This window comes from Anomalospiza imberbis, chromosome 8 (genome assembly GCF_031753505.1).
Source record: "Anomalospiza imberbis isolate Cuckoo-Finch-1a 21T00152 chromosome 8, ASM3175350v1, whole genome shotgun sequence".
NCBI classification, from domain to species: Eukaryota; Metazoa; Chordata; class Aves; order Passeriformes; family Viduidae; genus Anomalospiza; species Anomalospiza imberbis.
In genome coordinates this window covers 27,513,362-27,535,254 of record NC_089688.1, presented here as the reverse complement: position 1 = coordinate 27,535,254, position 21,893 = coordinate 27,513,362, and the positions used below count along the sequence as shown (strand labels likewise).

The 21,893-nt window shown below is 40.9% G+C and overlaps 1 protein-coding gene across 8 annotated transcripts in view; it reads left to right on the top strand.

Moving 5' to 3' along the window:
- Positions 1-4,203: 4,203 nt before the first annotated feature.
- The window catches only part of CCDC186 (coiled-coil domain containing 186), a 32,693-nt gene continuing 15,003 nt past the window's right edge, over positions 4,204-21,893 (top strand). The window contains exons 1-3 of one of the 8 annotated variants that reach the window (XM_068198093.1): positions 4,204-4,343; positions 17,929-18,619; positions 20,926-21,052. In XM_068198093.1, coding sequence (XP_068054194.1) covers positions 17,946-18,619; positions 20,926-21,052 — 801 coding nt within the window. In that variant the 5' untranslated portion in view covers positions 4,204-4,343; positions 17,929-17,945. Of the gene's footprint in view, positions 4,344-5,041; positions 5,107-6,627; positions 6,662-8,149; positions 8,178-15,710; positions 15,833-16,424; positions 16,928-17,490; positions 17,512-17,928; positions 18,620-20,925; positions 21,053-21,893 lie in introns of those variants that run through there. The other 7 variants (XM_068198094.1, XM_068198090.1, XM_068198091.1 and 4 more) reach the window with 7 other exon arrangements.

The window sequence follows — 21,893 nt, the reverse complement described above, 5'->3', positions numbered from 1 at the left end:
GAGGAGAGTGCTCTTAGCACGGAGGCTGATCAGGAGCGACATCCCAAGAGCTGCACGAGGCTGCTGTGACTTGCCTGCAATTGTTAGCAAGAGCTTGGGCTTACCTGCGTGTAGGTTCTGTAAAACTGTACCAGTGTGTCACTAGCTGCAGGATCTAAATGCCTAGGAACCCTCTGAGACACCACTGTGCTACATGCTGGAAAAGGACATTGCAAGCAACATATAATGAACATCATTTTTTCCAGTTGTAAATTGCTCAGATCACTTGAGTGATCATAGTCCCACTTAGGATTTGCCATGTATAGATCAGATGTGATGGTGGCGGCAAGCAGCTTCAGAGAGATGCTGTCCTTACCCTGACACATGGAGGGAAGATGGGGCTTTGTGAATGGTGCTCCCTGAACACCCCTGGCAAACTGTGCTTGCTCAGAATAAAATAGTTACACAATGAAAACGGTTCCCAATGAAGAAAATAATAACTCTTTGTGTAATTTTCCCATGATGAAATGGAAGGAATCAATTCAGCCCAAAGTAATTACATTACAACAGAGCAGCCCTCTGACCAATACAGAAGATGGGATTTGGGCAAGCTGGACTCTGCTGCCAGCTCCTCCTCGGCAGTGCCAGACATGGTCCTTTGATACCAGTGGCCTCAGAGGAGTGTGGGGTATCACTCAGGACATCTGCTGTTTGAGCCACCTCATTGTTCTCCCTTAAAGTGGAGTTGCTAACACTTCTTTAGCTGAAAGAGAAAAAATAGCTTTGTAAGTCCTTTCAGTGGGCAAAGCTGTAGAAATACTCTGGATAATTAACAAATGTCATCTGGAAACTGAGCAATTAGACAAACACCTCCTTTCCATTTTCTTATATAATAAAGCATAAGCCAAAAGCCAGAACTACCTTTTGAATATGTGGGCCAAATTCTGCTTCTGCCTCTGCAATGCAGAGCTTGTCTGCAGCAGACAAGTCTGTTGTGTAGGACTGTCTGTCTTTCAGATGGCAAGTTCTCTCACTAAGGAATTGTTTTCCTCAGTGTTTGTACATACCAAATAAAAGCTATGGCTGGCTAATTAAGAAGTACAGTAATTCATTCTGATTTAACACTGTGCAAGTGGTTTGGGGAAGGACTCTGTGACCTGTCATTATCATTCCCTAAGTATCTGTGGCTGCCTCCTGGGGATAAGATACTCTTCACATGAAAATGTGGCTTAAGCATAGGTATTATAAGAGTCAGAACTGTCTGCATCAGTTCTGGGACTAGAGCTATGGGGAGTCCAGCTGAGTACAAAAAAATCCTTTTCTTCTGCCTTTAATGAAGAACTCCACTAACCAGGCTCTATTTTCTTAACCTGATTTTAATCCTTCTCTAAAAAATGCCCAGAATAAAAGGCAAAAATTAGATTAAATTCTGCCAGGTCTGTTGGAACACACTATACACATAAAGGTAATATCAGTGGTACTGCAGACAAAGTGTACAGCAAGGTAAAAGCACAGATCTTAAAAAGACTGGGGCCAGAGTATACTGACGTCTCTGTGGTTTTCTTTAAATAACCAGAAGACCAAATAAAAAAGAAGCATTTGGGCACTGAAGTGACTGTGTTACAGAGCAGCAGTGTGAACTTTGCAGCTCAGCTGCAGAACAGCAGCAGTAGTGGCAAAGAACTCTTTCTGAAAGCAAAGCTTAGACTTGTGCTGCATGGCAATTAGGAAGTGAGCATTGCATGGCACTGCTTTCTGAAAAGAGACAATTTTTACTTATCTCTGTTCCACACCTATTTTTTATGTATTTTTAGAAAGATGGAATGCACAGTATGATTTGAGCAAAGCAAGGGGTAGACACTTGCCTTTGAAGTGTTATTTGGAGGTTAAAGTTGAGGACATGAGTGTTCTCTGCAACCTACTGCCATTTGTGCTTTCAGCTTAATGTTTTTAAAGACATATGACTGACTCCTTTGCTGCTGAGAGATGATGGCTAGGACATTGCTTAATAATACCTGAAGCAGTATTATCTTTCCCAGAATAATGGACATTGAAAGATTTATAGTTATGATGGCACTGAAAGGTTTACAGATTTTTTTTTCTAAGATCCCATTGTTGTTTTTAAGGATCAGTTAAAATGTTTTGTCCTGGTTTTGGCTGGGATAGAGTTAATTTTCATCCTAGTAGCTGGTACAGAGCTGTGCTTTGGATTTAGGATGAGAACAATGTTGATAACACACAAATGTTTTCAGTTGTTTCTAAATAGTGTTTACACTATTGTCAAGGACTTTTCAGCTTCTCATACCCTGCCAGCAAGAAGGTTGGGGGGGGGGACGGGGACACAGCTGAGACAGCTGATCCCAGCTGGCCAAAGATTATTCCATACCAAATGGCATCATCCTCACTACATCAGCTGAGGAATAGCTGACCAGGGAACAGTTTGGAAACTGTCTGGGCATCAGTCAGTAAGTGGTGAAAAATTGCACTGTGTATCACTGGGTTTGTATATATTATCACCATTATTATTTTATTTTCTGTCACAATAAACTGTCTTTATCTCAACCCACAAGTTTGAGTCTTCCAGTTCTCTCTCCTGCCCTGCTGGAGAGGGGAGTGAGCCAGCAGCTTCGTGGGGCCTAGTTGCTGGCTGGGGTGAAACTACAGGTTTCAAGGAACATTTTCTAGGACCCCCAAATTTGCAGTTGCAGCTCTGAAATTCCAAATGCCTAGAAAGAATATGGAGAAAAAGAACTTGCTCTGAAATAACTCTCTCAATTAATGTTTGTAAGTGAAGTTATGCAGCACATTCTACTTTGAAGGTCATCCATGATACAAACTGAAGAAATCATCACTGCATCATTGGGTAGGTGATGTTTCCATACATGTAGGTATATGTATGCTTTTATATGTATATAAAAATAAATTAGCCAAAATTAAGCAACAATCTGATCTAACATCAAAGTTAGCCTTGTTTTGAGTAGGGGATTGGACTACATAATTTACTGAGGTCCCTGCCAACCTGAATTATTCAGTAATTCTAACTTGCTTTTCTATTGTTATGTTTAAGATATTACTTCAGGAGAGGTCCCAATAATTATTTTAGCTGAGCTGCTATAGCAAATACAACTGCTTTCACTTAGCAGCTTGTCTGCTAAGGTATTTTTTCAATTTCTTTTTTATTAAATAAAATGGCATTTATGCTGTGCTCTGGATTCCAAAAAGCTTTGCGTTCCACTGAAAAACTGCTGGTCCCAGCACTGAAATGCAGTCCAGATTTTTGATGCCCAGCAACATTTTCACTTTTTTTTTTTTTTTAAATCCAGTCAGAATAAGGAATGAAGTCCCAGCAGGTGCTAAGTGAAGCTGTTATTAACATCACTGGATTGACTCTTGCATGGCATGTGGGTGCAGAGGGTTTTGACATAATGTGCAGGGGTTGGTTATGGAGAATGAGATGCCATTTACTTAAGGGAGAAGATTCTCTTTGTCATTACTTGTGCACTGGATCTTGCAAAAAGGAGGGGCATCTTCGTAACCAGCTCTCTCTGAAGACTGCTGGGGTGAAGAATCCCTCCTGTAAAGCAGCTGCTCAGGGCTGTGGGTTTAGATAGTGCCATAGAATGTCTGTCATGAGATCCCTTGTTAACATAATCACGTTTAAATAAGAGGGAAAAAAAAATCCAGATTTAAACAATTTATAGTCGCATGCCTGAAATAATCTTGTGTGAATCAATTAGATTGGAAAACACTTCTGAGCTCATGGAGTCCAGCCTATGACCCAAGACCACCTTGTGAACCACACCACGGCATGAGAGCCACGTCCAGGCTTTCCGTAAACACCTCCAGGGACGGTGACTCCACCGCCTCCCGGGGCCGTCCGTTCCAGCGTCTGATCGCCCTTCCTGTGAAGAAATTCTTCCGAACGTCCACCCTAACGTGCCCTGGCGCCGAGTGCACTAATACCGCAGCGTTATGTCCTATACCCAGCCGCTCGGAGCTTTTAGCACCGTCAGTGGATCGCGGGCTTTCGGCGGCGCGGGTGGCAACGCGGCAGCAGCACGAGGGCGAGGGAGACGGGTCCCGCGTCCCGCTGGTCCCGGTGGCTGCCGCGATCGCCCGTTGGCCCCGGCCCACGCCGAGCAGCAGCGCAGGGCCCGCAGGGCCCGCAGGAGCCGCGGGGCTGGGCCGGCCCCGCTGCCCGGGGCTGCCCCGATCCCGCCCCGCCGCCGCCGGGCCCCGCCCGCGCCGCCATCTTTGTTGATGTGTCAGCGCGCCGGGCCGGGCGGGCGGCGGGGAGCGGGACCGCGCTGCGCCCGCCATGGCCGCGCTGCCGCCGCCGCTCCTGCCGTCCGAGTAGCGACCGGGTGAGGGCCGCGCCGCGCCGCAGCGAGGGCAGGCGGGCGGGCGGGTGGATGGGTGGATGCTCGGAGCCGGTGCCTTGGCACTGCCGGCGTCCCCCAGCCGCACGGGCACCGCCGGGCTCCTCGAGGGACTGGCGCGGAGCGGCCGAGGGCGCCGGCGCTGGACGGGACGGGACGGGCGCTGCCCGGCGGGCCCGCTGATCCGCTTCTCTGTCAGCGGGAGATAAGCGCTGGGGGACGCGGGGGCGGGGGAAGGACGGGAGGGGGGCAGAATTCCCCCGGGTGGCGAGGGGCGCTCCCTGTGCAGGTGGGGGCGCTGGGCTGGCAGAGGTCGCGCCGGGGCCGCGGGCGAGGCGCAGGAGGAGGGAGCGAGGTGACGGCGGGGCCGGGGGTGAGGTCCTGCCATAGCAACACCTTCCCGGTCAGGACCTCCGAGCCGGTAGCGCAGGCTCCTGTGCTGGCTCGCAGTCTCTTTGTTTCTGTTCAGCTTTCTTTTCCGTGGTATTAATTAGGTTGTGCTGTTTCGTTGGCTGCGTGTTGGCTTTGCCGTGTGGGTAAATAGTTCCATAGCAAAGCCCAGCAGCTGTTATGAAGGTTATTTTTTAGAGCCGGCTGTGGTGTTGCGGTAGGGTACATGTCCTTGTTTTTGCAGAGGGTATTTGTAAAAGCTGCCTGCCCTTCTAGGTTTGAAAGAAAGACTTAAGCAAAATGATAATGATGTAGGCTTGCAGGTTTTGGCTTTTGTCCTGGAAAATAGTCTGCACAGGTGAGTCTGATACACGTATACTTCCAGTGAGACTCTGTGCAGACCAAAAGAGGATTTCTTAGGGAATTGAAATTTGTGAAGATGAGAAGTATGGCATTCCAGCTTTAGTGCTGCTTTGCTTTATCTTCTTGCAGAACTGCTTTTCAGAAGTTAAAACGTTGCAAGCAGAATACAGGAAAAATCCAGGTATGGCCGCTGTCCCAGTATGTTTTGTTTTATAAAGAAATGGGTGAAACTGAACCGCAGCTGTGTTTCTCTATGAGCAAGGAAATGTAATCACTGGCTGCTATGAATGCTTATTTTGCACTTTACTTTAGGGAGGAGATGGTTAAGCTCTGGAGATACGAGAAAAGAAAGTATGAAGATGTTTCAGGAGGCTGTTAGATGACATTTGAAATGTCATTTGTTTTATTTAAAAAAAAAGAACTAGTTGTATGTTGCCTTGAGCTCTTTCTGAAAATCTTCAATCATCTGTTCTTGTCTGATTTTAAAACAGTATTTTTCCGTCATGTTATAAGACACTATTTGGAGTTGTTGGCAGATGTTTGTTGGCATTGTGAGGTTCACTGTTTCAAACTGTTGAGAAAAGGACTGAAGAGCCAAATACAGAGAGTGGTTAATTTGGTCCTAATTAGCAGCTCTGTTGCTTAATGCTATCTGAAGCTAATACTGAATTTCCTGAAGCTAGCTTTTAAAAGAGCTATGAAAAATAGAAAGGCAATGTGTTTCTGAAATTAGTTGTCTTGTTAGGCATGTTAAATTAGTAGATGTGGGCTCCAGGAAGCAATATCCTGTACTTAGTTCTGGGCTGACTTGTTCTGAACTTATTTTCCAATTGCCAAAGACAGTATTGGATAGCCTCATGGATAATACTTACCTTCGAGTCATAGTCCAAGACCCGCTGCCTCAAATTGAGGGTGAAAAAAAATCTCATCAGAAAGAAATCAGTGTCAGAATAGAGGGGAAAATCATGACTCTGATTTCAAGAAGTACATGGAATACTGATACTGTAATAATATTGTCTATAATGCTACCTCTTAGATTAATTAACAGAAGTCAGTCTTCTGTAGAGCTCACAGTTGTCTTTTTCGCATCCTAAAGGATTGTTCACTTATTTGTTTTCAGGGGTACTGGAGAAACTCTAGGAAAGTCAGGTTTGAAAACAGTAGAACTCTGCGATCCCCCCCAAAATGGTGTTTTTCAGTATGTAGTGACCATACAGACAGTAATTCCATGGCTGGAATTTTACAGCTTTTTGCATGTTCTGGAAAAAACATTTGAAAAGAGCCATTGGAAGCAAACATGCTGCAATCTCCAGTGCCAAATATGCCAGGATCCATATCTTAGCAATGCCATGACACTGCAGGTTTGTAAGAAGGTCTGCCAGAGCTCTGGCTTCTGTAGTGTGAACAGGAGTTACGGCTCTGTTATAGGTGTAGAAGAGCTGTCACAGAATGTGTGCTTTGTCCAGGTTGTGTACTCAGTCATAAACTTGATTTCTTCCCCTCCGTTAAGACATTCTTCTTTGCACAGGTGATGTTATCAGTGTCAGAAGGTGAGTGGAAACAGGGTTCTAGTAAGGACAGAGCTGCTCCTGGCCTTGTTGTAAGCAGAGCTGAAGGCAGGGTGCTAAAACCTGAAAGGTGTCAGTAGTGCTGTTGCTGGCATTGCATTCATTGGTTGCTGAATTAAGACTCATTTTATTGACTTGGAGGAGTAAGAGTTGTTCTGTGCTGAAGGCCTACAGAAGATTGCAAGTCTTTGTGTAAACCCTGAAGTATCCAAGCCTCATGTGATGTTCACAGTAAAAGGATGCTGTTGCCCAGGTGTTGTTTTCCCCCGATACATGAGCTTCCAATGTTGGAGCTCCTATGACAAAAAATAACGCTCTCAAGGTGTACCCCATGACTCGTGTTATGATGGGAGCAAATCCAGCCTCACTTGTTAAACCTTTACTGATGAACTTTGTTTTGGAGTTGTGCTGTTGACTCCAGACATGGAGTTAATATGACCATAATATTAACCATGTGCACGAGTTCCACAGAAAACCTGGTGCTGCCTTGAAGGAATGGTACATTTCTGTTCAACTATCTAACTTGTGATGTAAGTAAAGGAAAGCAGATACAAAGCTCGAGTAAACCTTGTATTCTAAAGTACTTGTCTCCTGTTCAAAGCACTGCCATTGGTGTTTAATGAAGTCATATTAAAAACCTGAGAAGAATAATTGAGTTGAAGTGTTAAACTGATAAAAACAAGGAAATCGTGCGAGTACCCACTGTGTATAGTCACTGTTCCACTCCTTCCCTTCAAGCACATGCATCAAAGCATTTGTGTGACTTGAGTCAGAAGCTGTGTCAAGTTCTGCCTGGGCTGGAGGACTCCATGTCCTAGTGTACAGCCAGCTTTTCTCTTCTATTTGATCTTGGGCAAAAGTGAATTAATATTGGGACACCTAGTGTGGGTGGGACTCTGGTATTTTTCTTTTGCTTCCTATATGTGCTATCTGTAAATACAGGATGGCTGTGAGTGTGTGAGACCTCCTAGCCATCCTCTTTTTTGTATAGAGTACAAGCAGTAGTGATCAGCATCATCTCTTCTTCAGCTTAAGAATTCTGTCTTTTTAGTAGGCTGTGTGATGCTTTCCAATCCAGTTCATCTCCTTTTAGTGTGTTTCATAACTTGGGTGGCTTGCTGCTCTGATTAATGTTGGATGTAGAATTGTAAGCAAGTACATAAACCTGAAGCCAGAAGGAGTTTGAAATTCATCTCACATTAGATTATGTAAAATATCTGGTTTTTTGGATCTTTTTACCCCAGTCTCTTTCAATTTAGTTCAAACCTTTGTTTTGTCTCTCTACAAAGCTGCTATACAGTAGAGCTGCATTTTGTATCTTATGTAAACAAGAACTTCTTTAGTAGAATCCTTTTTTTTTAAAACAAACTTCAGTTGAAAACAGTTATCTCTAGTACTTGAACTTCACTGTTTTGCAGTGTTACCTGGTGATGTAATGCTTAGTCTGAAAAAGCCATTTGTGACAGAGTTCTTGTGAAAGATACCATGCAAAACACAGGTAAGCTGGGTATTAACTGGAAACAACAGGAAGGTGTGTTTTGCTGATCACCTTGTTGACTAGTAGACTGTAGCTATGGAAAAAGTAGCCTTAGGAAAAAGAAACAAAAAACTTCACTCAACAAGTGAAGTAGAAAGGTGTAGTCAGCCTGTCCAGATTACTTTAGGTAAAAGTATTATTAGGATTACAGTGAGCTAAAACAAACAATAAAACTTCTCTTCACTTTTGTTTTTAGTCTTATTGTCATGTAAAATTCTTACCAAGAGCTCTGATGAAATGACAAGTTGGCACTGACTTGGAAAAGCATTTTAGTTTGCTTAAGTAATGATTATTGTGTAATAAAGATGTAAAAAGTTCTTGAAGAGAGGCATTTTGGGTTTTGCAATAAACAACACAACTGTAAGAAGCTAGAAATATTTTCATACCCCAAAATTATTCTTTAGCAATCTTGTTGGGTTGTCATTATACACATGGTAGCACATAAACTGTCTTAACAGGTTCATCTCTTACTTGAGTGTAATAGGTTGGAAATTGAATTAAAATGGCAACTGATTCTAACAGTTGTCTGGCGGTTAATGGTTACTTTAATATCTCTGGCTTAGGAAAATGTCTTTAAAGATAATAGAAAATACTTTATTTTTCTGTTGCGATTCATCTAAGCTTGTGTTTCTAATGGAATATTTTATAGCATGGTAGCTAAAGGAGACAGAGACCTTTGTGGAACAAACTGTTCAGGCAAATTTTGTTCTTTCTAATAAATGCTGGGGCATTTGTGAAGGTTTTTTACACTGGGTTGCTGGTTGCTTCATATGTATGTGACTTGTCAAGAAAATTCTACAAATCATTATTCTTTTCAGTATTCTTCAGCCAATAAATGCTAGTTAAGTCTTTGAAATACAAAGTCCATCTCTGGTGTTAGACTGGATTATACTGCATCTCACATTAACTCTTGAATATACAATTGAATTGGCTAAAGCACTTGTACTCTCTCTTTTTTGTTGCTCAGGAATCTGCAAGAGGGAAGTGGATCTGTAACTGAATTGTGCAAATGGTGCTCATGTGCAGCTTTTGCTTTTACTGGGGTTTTCTGATGAGCATCAAGAGTTTTATCATGGAAGTCTTTTGATTGTTGACATTTCAGTCATCTGGCACTTCATTTCATGGATGCATGAGTGGAAATGTAAGGCAGTATAAAAAATCTCTTTAGCAGAGCCTTTAGACTGTACTGCAGTGATTGGGAAAAGAGCCAACCTATTATTGCACTATAAATGATAAATGTGCTTTTGGTCAAGTTATGTATTTATATTTGCTTCATGAGCTTCAGTAGCTGCTTACATGAAGAGAGGTGCTTCCAAGATGGGATTTTTGAGTGTAATGAACCATGTATAAAAATCAATCTGTGGATTGGAATTTAATATTATGTATTAATTAATGTGAATGAGTAGGAGGCAGAGTAGTTTAAATGGTGGAGTATATATTGATTCTGGGTTGGCATGTACACTAGCCTCCTTTTTAAAATCATAATTCTTGTTGAATAACAGCTTGCAAGGGTTGAATGTAAAACTGCTGTCTCAGGATAGGTTTAAGGCATGGCTGATCCTTATAAGAATTTTTGAAAATCATGTCAGAAAAAAGGTATGTTTTGAAATAGTGCTCAGTATTACTGAATAAAAGGCAGTCCTTGCTTGTATGTGAAGTAAATATTAGATTCCATTCCTGCAGAAGAGCTGAAGTCTCAGCTCACCTCCAAGTTGCTGCTAAGATGGGGAACTACTTGTGCTCAGTGCTTTTACAGATGAAGACACAGAACACTAAGACATAGTGGATGTTTTATTTGTAGCTGAGTCCAGTCCATGAGTGTGTCTGGGCCGGTTGCTGAGAGCTTTAACTCTGGAGGGCTGGAGTAATGGGAGGTGATTTACAATGTGACTTGAGGTGTAAGTGTGAATCTTCAAAATAGCTGTAAAATGCACATAACTTCCTCTTGCAAATTCACATGACTGCATGAATTTTATAAGGATAATGCTTTTCATTGTTAAAAAAAAAAAATCTGTTTTCCAGACTTCCAATTCTAGATATAGCTGGTAGTTTGTAGTTTTTTAGTAGCCTTTTAGTGTGTGTAAGGCTTTTTAACCTTTATTATTTTATTATTGCATAATCTTTGAAAGATTGTATAGCTAAGTTAAAAGTATTTATTTTTTCTGATATCATACGTATCAGTGAACAGGCCTCTTGACTGGAGGGCTGTTAGAAAGCCAGAGTAATAAAAGTGAACAGTTCCTGGTATCTCTTTAGACCAGCTACAGTTTCAGGTGCTTCAGTGCTCTACTTTGGTTTCTGAAGTATTGCTGGTGAACAAACAGGGCAGTCATTGTGAAAGCATTACATTTCTACCTGGTTTAGCTGGGCTGTAGAATTTGCTGTTAGTCTAGTACTGGGCTGTGCAGAGAGAAACCCCACAACTTTCTATATATGTAGACAAGCTGTTTGTCTGCTTTCCTAAATTCAGTTTTGCTAAAACTGAGTGATTCACAGATGTCTGCATCCAACACCTTCAGTATCAAAATGGAACTATTTTTACCCTTCTTGCTCCCACAACATTGGGATCAGCTAGCAAACAAAAATCTCTGTAAACCCATAAACGGGCATTTTTGGTTGAGTTGGAGAGAAGGATGCAGAAGAGCAGAGATGTTTGTAAGATCAGTTGGAATGTGTTACAGAGAGCAGTAACAGTGCCTGGGACAGACAGCTGGTTATTTGAGCTATGTGTTGCTACCCAGTCTTTTGGTGTGGTATTAGGGAAAAGAAATCTTTATTTGGTCTCACTGGGGAGCCTGACAATGTTAAGAATAAATCCCTTTTCTAGCTGTCTCCATAAGAGCCTCTCCAAAGGACAAGCATCCCTTCTCCTGGTTGCTGCCACTGGACACTACACCTGAATTGCGGAGTTCAGAAACCAGAGCCAATATGGAAGGATAGTGAGTGTTACAGAGCATTTGAATGGACTGCTGCTTAAGGATGTTTGCTTGGATTTTTGTGATGAATTTCATAATGAATGGAACTTATATTCAGAATGTACCATCTGGTAAAACAAAATACAGAGTAACAGCAGCAATTTTGTGACATCATCCAGTTCTTGACAAAGAACCAGGAAGTATGGATCACAAATTATAGCATGAAGAGAATTGCTCTGAAGCAATTTCAAGGGCCTTATTTTCAAGATAGGTTTTTCTTATAAATACATGGACTTTGTTTAGAGGTGTGCAGTGATTCCTTACACACACTGCAGTGACAAAGCAAGTCTAAGTCCCGAGGTGATATCAGTATAAGAAGCAGTAAGGACTTCTGGGAACTTGGGCTGCTTGTCTTGGTCTCACCAGGTTTTTCTGTCACTGAGCTGCTTGCCAGGCCATGGTACTTTGGACACTGCTGAGTGTTGGAGTCGTCTGCCTGTGACTGCTGGAGCACTGCATCACTCCTTTCCTTGTCCCTCACCTGCTCTCTGAAATGCATCACAACTCTGTGGCAGCTCTGAGTAGTTTTGATACTTCAGTCCATTACTAAAGGAAATTTTCGTACTCTCTCGTGGCTGATATGAAATGGAAAGAGGAAAGCTACCTGTGCTTCTGTTTAAAAATGAGCTTATTTCACATCCTATTAAATCTGTCTGGATGCTTTTTACAAATCCAGAGGTAAAGAGCATATATGGTCTGAGCTGGTGTGGAAATGCTTTTTCACAATTTTGTGGATTGCATGTCTGCTTTTTTTGGAGAGTAGATGATTCCCAAGCACAGCCAGGAGTGGAAAACATCTGCCCAAAGATGATGCAAAACCCTTTCTTGTTGAAAGGAGCTAAAATAATTGACTGCTACTGACCGTTATGTTATGTAATGTGTAGTTGAATGTGTCTAGTGTCCAGTAAACTGCGTTTGCTGTATTAAGTTTTTATTACTCCCCTTTGAGAAGGTTTTGTGCCTCAGAATCACTTATCTCAATGCTCTTCACTTTCATTTCAAGCCTGGGTTGAACAAGGTTTTGTATATGCACAAACCTGTGAAGCATTATTCCTTCCTACCCTTTTTTGCCCCCCTCTCTGCAGTGTTTTTAGGCATTGAGGTATCAATATATATATATTTTCTCTTGAAGCAGTGATTTTTGTTTCTCAGGACCTTGACCTTTAAGTTTGCTTACAGCACCACCTCAGGCGCACACTTCTGTCATTCTTTAATCTGTTTGTTGTAAAGAATCCCATTGTGATAGTTACTAGGTGACAAGGTACGCTTCATTTTTTACCCTTGTTGTTAGTGAAGTCTTCTAGACAGCCACACCTCAGTGAAAGTTTCCTATAGTTATAATTAAATGTGTTTCTTTAGCTTTCATCTCACATGTGTTTTGAAATTGGCTGAAACAAAGTAATTTCCTCCTTGAATATTTACAACGTAAGTATTAAGAGTTTGGGTGAAATTCTATCCATTTTATGAAATTAAATTCTCGCTTTAGTAGTGCATCTGCTTAGGAAAGGCCTTTGTAGTCAGGGATTTGAAAGAATCACATCTGCATTCAGTAGGAGGATTGAAAAGACAAGCAGTTTGAAATTGCATAATATTGAATTAAAACTTATCACAGCCTCAGCACGTGCTTGTACTCATTGGATAGCAGGCTAGAGCTGGGAAAGGTGGTGTTCCTAATTGGAATTAGCAGTACTGCCCTGGTAGGAAGGATTTTCAGCCAGTACAGTGGATGAATGGCCAAGGGATGAGGGTGCCAACAGCTTCCTTAAAAAGTTAGGAGTGTAAGTACTTGCAGCAGAGAAAAGGGAGGACTGAGTGTTACAGAAATGCTTTTCTCTGTGCCAGTGGATGGACTCTGAAGTGAGAAATTGCTGTTCAGCATAAGCTTCTCTGGACTGCTGCTGAAGGTAGCTGCAGGAAATTTTTTTCTTCCTTTTGTTGGCATGTTACAGGAGTGTGTATTGAGGTTTTTGATGTTCTCCCAGGATAATCAATACTTACATTGTGTCAGATACTTCCTTGAAGAGCTTAAATGACTCATTGTTGTATTTGTTCTTATTTTTATCATTTGATTAGCAGTTACTAGAAGGTATTTCTGTTGTGTAACAGAAAGTGAAATAAACAATTGCTATTTCCTGAATCTTTGTATTCCCTGCTGTACCTGGGAGACGTTTGTGTTCAAAAGCTGATGTGCTGTTCACAGCTCCATTGGCAAGCTCTCTGCTCCCTGCCTCTGATTCCAGTCAGTTGTGCTATCAGCAATTTAGCAGATAAGCACATCTCAGTTTAAGTAGTGTGATAAATGGTTGTAACCCTTGCTAGTATTCAATGTTGTGCATCCTGTGCCAGCTATTTAACTACTTACTCATTTTAGATGTTACATTGGAACTTGAGATCATCTGTGTTGATGCAGATTTAAACTTAGTTTTGTGAATAATGATGAAAAGTGTGTATGCTCTTTGCATCTTTGAAGAACATGTCTGTGATGAGAAAAAACAATGGCTGTTTAAAAAGCAGTTTTGGCTTTGAAGGCTACAACTTGTCTGTATTCTCATGTATAGGGAGATGTTTTGCAAATGTGGCTGAGCTGTGCTCCTGTTCCTCATTCCTGCTGCTCTCATCACCAGGATCTGAATTGATGTATTTCCACTTGCATGGCTTTGTGTCACTGTGTTGGGGGAAAACACAGCCAGCTGCCTCCTCTGCTGTGGAGCAGGAGCACTGGAAAGATGTGTTTGAGTGTCAGACTAATTGTGAGCTGTAAAAAGGGAGGACAGCTGGTCAGACCAGTTACACGAGTCCAGTCAGGCAGTGCTGTCACAGCTGCAGAAGGTGTCACAGGGCAGTGACAGAGCTTTTCACGTGCTGCCCTGGATGGATGGCAGTCACTGGATGGCATGTGGGCAAGCAGGCTTGGGCTGGGCCGCTCTCAGTGCTGCTTTGAGAAGGTCCTGTGGCACAGGCAGCAGAAGGGACTTACACTTCGGCTGGGGCAAACATCACACTTCTGCCCTGTTGACAAGATGATCATCAGGCCTAAAGGAAGGAGCAGAGCAGGTGCTTGAAGGTAGAAACTTTGCAAACCAGTGCAAGAGCCCAGCACTTTGCTGTCAGTCAACACACTATGTTCTTGTTTGATGTTTAAGCATATCATTACATAAACTAGTTCACTTGCTTCAGTCAAGATTTGCCTTTTTTGATTGTTTTTGATGCTCTCTGAAGACCTCGTAAGAGGCACCAAACTTTTGTTTCCTTAATGCAGTATATGTAACCTTAGTACATCCCTGATTTTGAAAAAGCAATTTGTAAGGATGAGTAGGGTAATACAAGACGGATATTAAACCTGGGAAGGCGTGGAGCTCCTACCAGGTAGTGTCCAAATATCATCTGGAGCTTGATGGATTTGTATGTTTGATGTGAAACAGTCAAATATTAGCATTTCATCTCAACTGGCTACTGCTAGACTGATTGATTATTTTGTCACAGAAAATGTTTTGCCTACAAACCATGAGCCTGTTCTTTAGTGACATCACTGCAGTTTTCTGTCTCTGGCATTATATAGGAAGTAGCTGTTATATTAAGTTGCCAGAGGTAGGCAGAACAAACTTTGAATATTCAAGAGATATTTGAATATCAGTATGAATTTGCATTGACAGCTGCTCCAAATGAGTTCTTTGTCTGCTGGTGTGAAAATAAACTGTGATCCTGTGATCAATTATTTAATTTCTGTTTAAGAGTTAGTAATTAGAATGTAAAAGCTAATATTACTCATTGACAGTAGGGGGGAAAAAATCTATGTATGTCATGAACAGGTGCAGGTAGGTGCAGGTAGATTTGGGCAGATAAGGCTAAATCCAGTGTATTGGAATCATAAGACTGTGAACTTAATGTGGTAAATTATATTCTAGGTACCACTGAAAATTAAAGTACGACTGCAGGGAACACTGAATCATCATAATTTACTTTTCATGCTTTAACTGATTTGTATAATCATTACTCAGATTTCCTCATGTGTTTGATAAAAAACCTACACTTTATTTATGATTAATAATAACTAAGTTATTATGGATATGGAGTCAGTGGCTTTTTTTTCTCTGTGACTGTGTTGTGCAAATAATTGTATTTCTGCTTCCATGTAGATTAGTCTTTGTAATACTAATTCACAGTATTATTTACATAAGGAAATAATAAAAAGGAAACTCAGTGACCTTCCTAATATACTCTCTTAACAGGGCTGTATTTTTCACTTGTTGCTTCCATATGGAGATAAATACCCTCCAGTTTGCTGACTGGACTGGAAATTTTATGTGTAACAGCCAACATGGAAGTTCATTTATCCAATTTTACCACTCCCTTTCTTGTAGTAAAGGTGAACTGCAGCAGCTGGGCAGTCACAAGCAGGTTTGAGGCAGTAGTATATCAAACAACTGCATGTTGGGATGTTCTGTAATATGTCAGAAGATACTTCAAAAAAAAAGGCTTAAAATGAGGTGAAAAACCCACTCTGATCATTCCAGAGAAAGCATCATGAAGAACTTTGACTAGAGTAACTACTAGAGAAAAAACCAGTTCCTCAGCTTTATGCTAATACAGCTGAGTGTGGATTATAAACTTCTTTTGACAAGAAGGAACAGATACTAGAAGGTGAATTTTTCTTCTGTCTTAACTGCATAATTGGCAAATTATCTTACAATTATTGATTGTTTAAAGTGCACTAGTCTGAAAGCATTGGTTTTTAACAGCATTTTAATTAAGTAGGAGTTAATGTGTTCTGTGACTGTCAAACTGAATACTTTTTCTTGCAGTTACGTTCACTTTTTCTTTCACATTGAGACTGTCAGTTGGGTTTGTTTTATTTGAGAATAATGGTAGTAAATTGTGAACTTTCCTTACTAGCAGAAGTTATCAAAGGATAGATGGATTCCAATAGAGCATTTGTTTGGACTGCACAAACCAAGTGGTGGGATTTGCTGGTTCCAGTGTTGACCTAAACATAAATTTTTGGAAGCAAAGGGTTATCAGGAATTTTAGTAATACCAGAGAACATCTGTTTGTAGAATGGGCAGTCCTTGTCACATTGTACAGACTCTCTCATTCCCTATCTCTGTGCTTGTTTGTACCTCTCCCTTCCCACTTGTGTTCTAGTTCTTGCTGATTTGTGCTGGGTTAGAGGCTGTAGCATTGGGGATTTTTTTTTTTTTTTGCTTGGAAACCAGAAAAAGAAAAGTTGTTTGCTTGTTACTTAAAAAATGTGTGATTCTCATTTGCTGATCTGTGACTCTTGTGCAGTTGTGATATGTTCCCTTCCATACTCTCAGCTGAATGCTCAGTTTTCCATGTGCTTCTCTCTTGTTGATTAAATGCCAGTTGGAACCCAGCTGTAGGTTTCAGGTGCGTGTGGGAGGTGTTTTGTGGGATATTTCCTGGTAGAAAGAGCTGGGCTGGAGCTGCTTTTTGTGTCTAACAGTGAAAGGTGACAGTGGTAGCAATTGGTGACAGGCCTAATGGGGTTCATAAACCCTTCTGTTTTAACAGTGTGAGCCTCAGTAGGAAGTGTTGGTTAATAAGGCAGCACTCTGGGGGAGTGGAGTGAAGCCAAACAGCACAAAGGGTTTCCTTTCAGGCTGAGGCAAAGGAAGGAGCATGGAGCAAGTACCTGAGGGGCTCAGATGGTCTGGCTGTGTAAGGGAGAGCTGAACAAGTTAGAAAGCAAGGATGGAAACAAGTTTGATGGGACAAGTAAGCACTTCCTTTGAGATAGCTCTTGGAATAGCAGAGTTGAATTTATAAGTGAAAAGTTTGCCTTGTTTATAAATAGCCTAAATTATCCAGTGTAGGAAGATAGGGTTGCATATAAAAGTGAAGACTTCTGTAATGAATTTCTCCTAATGGAAATACGGGCTTCCTGTGCTTGCTAAAAATGCCAGTAGTCTTTTCAGATATTGGACCATCTGGGATTCCTGAAAAAGTAATATAAGTAAAAAAAGTATTATACCCAGGCTTTTCCATAATTATTCTGGCTATTTGGATTTCACTGTGGTGTCCTTCTAGAGAGATTCTACTGAGCTTTTCAAGTCCTTGCTCTGCAAGCTACTGTTTGAGAGACCAGATCTGCCACAGACCATCTGTGCTCTTCCACAGGGGATTTTGGTTGCTTGAAAACAGATGGGAAAAGAGACTCTCACCCCCATCCTCCCCCAGACCCTTTTCTTAGTTTCCTGGGTACAGATGCATTTTGCTTTATGGATACTCAGTGAGAACATGACACTGAGGAAATTGGATATTCTGGCTGGACCAGGGAGTCACCCTGTGTTGTAAAATGAGTAAGTCAAGACATATTGTTGCTTTCAAATCATATATAGGGAAGTGAAAGGTGTAAGACCCTGGATGCTTAATCTTTTCGGGTTATTTATTGTCATGAAATATTTTTTAGAAGTGATTACTTGGAATTTTTGTGGCTTTAAATGGTAGAATTATTAATTCTAAAAAGTTCTGCTTTTCTATTGTCTTGGCATTTGCTGTCTCTCTGCTTCCTGTTTGCCTATCCCCGATTTCTCACCTTCTCTTAGAAAAACTTGTATTGGAGCATTACTTAAAGGTTGGGCTGAAAGATCAACAAACTCTGTATAACATACATCTAAATATTTTTGCACTTTGAATTTTACTTTCTAGTAGTCTTTATTTCCCCTCTCTCTATCGATATTGTATATAATGTGTTGTAATATGAATTCTCCATCTAGATTTCCAAAGGAAGATTATGGAGGAATATTTACCAGAAATGCAGAGCGCACTGGAGCCAGTCAATCTATCAGATGATGCCTCTTTCAAGTCCCCAGATAATGAGAAAGCTGATAAAACACCTGGAATGGAGGAGTGCCCAAGCACCAGTTGCACTGGAAGTGATGCTGGTGTCTTGGAGAGGGACTTGAGTTCCTTGCCCTTGGATCAGGATGCAGCAGCTGTCAGCACCAGCAGCAGGGGTGCCCCAGCAGAAGGACAGCAGCAGTGTGGAGAGGCAGACTCCTCTGCCAATGCCTACTGTGAAACAAAGGCAGAAGGCTCCACAAAAGCAGAACATCTACCTAGTGAAGAACTGGAACGACATGATCCAAAAACTAACCAGACAGAGCAATCATTAATGGAAATATTACAGGATCTAAGGGAGGAGTCTGACTTTGTGAAAAAATCAAGTGATAAAATCTATTCAGAAAGCCCTTATGACACAGACTGCACAAAGAAACTTATTTCCACAATACATCAGACTTCCTCACAGGAGGATTTACTAAAGGAAATAGAGTCTGAACTGTTATCCACAGATTTTTCAAAAGAACCAAAGCTCCCCAATGGTGTGCAGAAGGGTGAACATGCCTTGGCTGTGTTTGAAAAATGTGTACAAGATAAATACCTACAGCAAGAACAAACTATTAGAAAGTGAGTATTTATGTATGTGCTTCACAGTTGGAGGTTTGTGCTGACCAGTTTTGGCTGCATGTTTTGTGCACCTGCATACAACATTTTGGTATTTGTCTCAAGTTGGTATGAGAATAGTTAATGAGATTTTTTTTAAATTGTTTTTAATGAAAGAATCATTTTTAATTGTGGTGTGTACTTGTAAATAAAATTGTGTGCTTAGATGTCTGAATTCTTGCAGGATTTGGCAGGAACTGAATGGCCAACTGTGTCATTGAATAGCTTGCCAATGTCTAGAATTACTTAAATACTGCAGCAGTAATGGTGATTTAAAAATAGTCCAGGATTCATTCAGTCCATATGTGTCTGTGGAGAAACGAATCTTCGAAAGTACTAACTCCCACAATGGGCATTTTATTTCTGTTCAGAATTGCTTGTTTCTTTTTCCAGTAGTATTCAATCTCCTGTCATCATCCAGTGAAGTTGTTAATCAGATGAGAGTATTGTTTGAGTTGGAAGTGGCATATATAGATAAACTACTCTGCACATGTTATAGGAGGACTTCTGAAATGCATGGCTTATAACTGTTGTTATAATTGACTGGGCTTAATAGTTCTACCAGGCAGCATTCAACATGAATATTTCTGTTCATCAAAAGCCAGTTCATTGCTCAATTTCATGATTCCTTACTTGGTGTTTAACACTCTGTTGCCTCTTTAGAAATGTTTTTTGCTAACAGAATGTAGCCTCTAATTTAATACTTATTCCTTTTTGCAGAGCTGGAAATGAGAGTCCTGCTTTTCATATAATGCTCTCCAATACCATGATATAAGAGGACATCAAAGGAAGGGAAACCAGACAGAGGGAGAGAGTCCCAGTAGGGAAAGTATTCTCTTGAACTTCACCAGTTAACCTCTGACAGAAACCATCCATGTGAGGAAAGTCAGCTGATGACAGGAAAGGTAGAGAATGCACAGTTAGACGTTCAGAAGTTACAGAGGAGGAGTGGGAATCTGAAATAGTGGGTGTGTAGAGCGAGGTAATTCCAGGAGATCATGAGGTGAAGAGTTTTACTTATCCATGGTAAACTCAGAAGCAGGGCAGTGTTTTCAGCCATGGACCAATTAGTTCCTTAGAGACAGTGTTTTTATATGTGTGTATGTTATATATACATACAGAAGGCTTTATGTAAAAACATGTCTATTTCTTTTTGCCAGCTGCACCCATTTGACACTTGGGAACTCACCTCAAGAGTGTCAAACTGCTGTGGAACATTTTGTGTTTGGTCCAAAGGGTATTCTGGGTTGTGTTTGTTTTGTCCCTTGCTTTATGATGAGCAGAATTTCTTGGAACATCATTCTGGAAATAGCCCAGTTGTCTCCTGTGATCAGATCTAAATATATATGTCAGCAGCTGTGGTATGAATTAAGAATTTGTAATCCTGGAATATTGATTAATAGATTAAAAAGCAGATCACAAGCGCTAAGCTCTCTGTAACTGATGGTTTTGAATTCCTTTTAATTTAGGAGACTAGTTTGTTCAGAGATTTTTTTTTCAACAAAGGAGAGGGGATAAAGGGATAATTAAGTATCTTTTTCATGCAAATGCTTGCCTCCCACAAATTCGTGCATTTAGTGGCCTAAAATACCCACCGTGTAATAGTATCTGCAAACACGTAGATACGTGTGAGACTGTTCATTCAGTAGTTCTGACAGTGTAACTTCGGAGTTTTATGTTAGAATGTCAAACTAGGTCTGAGTTGGTTTCAAACAGCTGAACTGGAACTATTGCTAAAAGTTGAACTTTATAAGGAGCATGGGCACGGATACTTGTTACCTAGTTAGGACTTAAAAAATCAGAATTCTGTTTCTTTCCAGGTTGTGAACTTCATGGGTACTCTGAGAAATCCATGAAATTATTAAAATACCTGTGTTTTCAGACAAATGACTGGTGAGACTGTCTGACTGGAAGTTACTGTATTACATTACCTTAAAATTACCAGCATTTACAGTTTCATAGTTTCATAGGGTTACCAAATGTCCCATGTCATTATGGACCACAACAGCCCTAAAATGCTGGAAACAAGCACTTTCCTCACAAGGAGGTTGCTGCTTGCTCTTTTGGAGTAAGTTCCACATGTCCAACATTCTTCTTTTTTTTTTTTTTTTCTTGTAAGGCTTTCATGGATTTTTTAGGATTTCTGGCTTCCAATAAAACTTGCAGATCGAAGAGCAAAAACTGTGTATCTCGAGATTGAAAACAAGCAACCAAAAGACCCCAGTACTGATATACCTTGTTTTTAAATTTTTTTCTTTTTTTTTTAACAGATTGATTAAAGAAAACAAAAAGCATCAGGAACTGATTTTGGATATTTGCTCAGAAAAGGACAACTTAAAAGATGAATTGAAAAAACGAACAGAAACAGAAAAGCAGCACCTCAGCATTATTAAACAGGTACAGATAACAAAACAGAAGTGCTGGTTAGTATTTCACCTGTGCATAATGTCACTGTTGCCACTGTTGATTCTCGTGCTTATTATCCTAAGCTTTTTAAGAGCATAAATCTACTCTTGTATTCCAAGAAATTGTCTAAAAGCCTTTAGTGAATTTGGATAAACCTACTTTCTGGATTCCCATCCCTTAAGTGTTCTGTATCTGTGGTAGCAGCAGGTACTAAATAGAGGCCTTTTCTCAGGGGCTTGTTAGAACCACAGCAGGCCAAGGAGGACCGTGGTGTGTGCATGGTGGAGGCTGGTTGTTAGTGCTTGGCCGTAATCAGCTATCTGCTGATGTCCCTGCAGCTGGCTGGCCAGCTTTATAAACTGATTACAGGTTATATCTTGGAAATCTGGCAAAAGAAACATTTAAAATACTAATTTCTGTTTATCCAAGTGCTGGTGACTATACTGGTTGTCAGGTTTCTTTGTTGGTGTCTGCATCACACAAAAATCTGTTCACAGAGCAGGGTGTCAGGCTTGAAGTGTTCTAGAGGAATATATTCATGTAATATATTCATATAGTCATGGTTGATTTCAGAGAATATTTGCAAATGCATGATGTGATTGAAAAGTGTTATTTTTAGGCTACAAATGGAAATTGCTTGTGCCTGAATAAACCAGTATGAACAGCTCTCTCATTCTTTCTTGTCTGCATTTCCATGATGGCTCTGTCATGAGTCATGTATGATTTTGTGAAGCTCTATCATGCAGTAATTTCTGTATTCCATTCTGAAAAAAAGTATTTGTGAGGGTGTTTGTGATACTACATGCTTGCAAGCGATTTCAGAAAATATTCT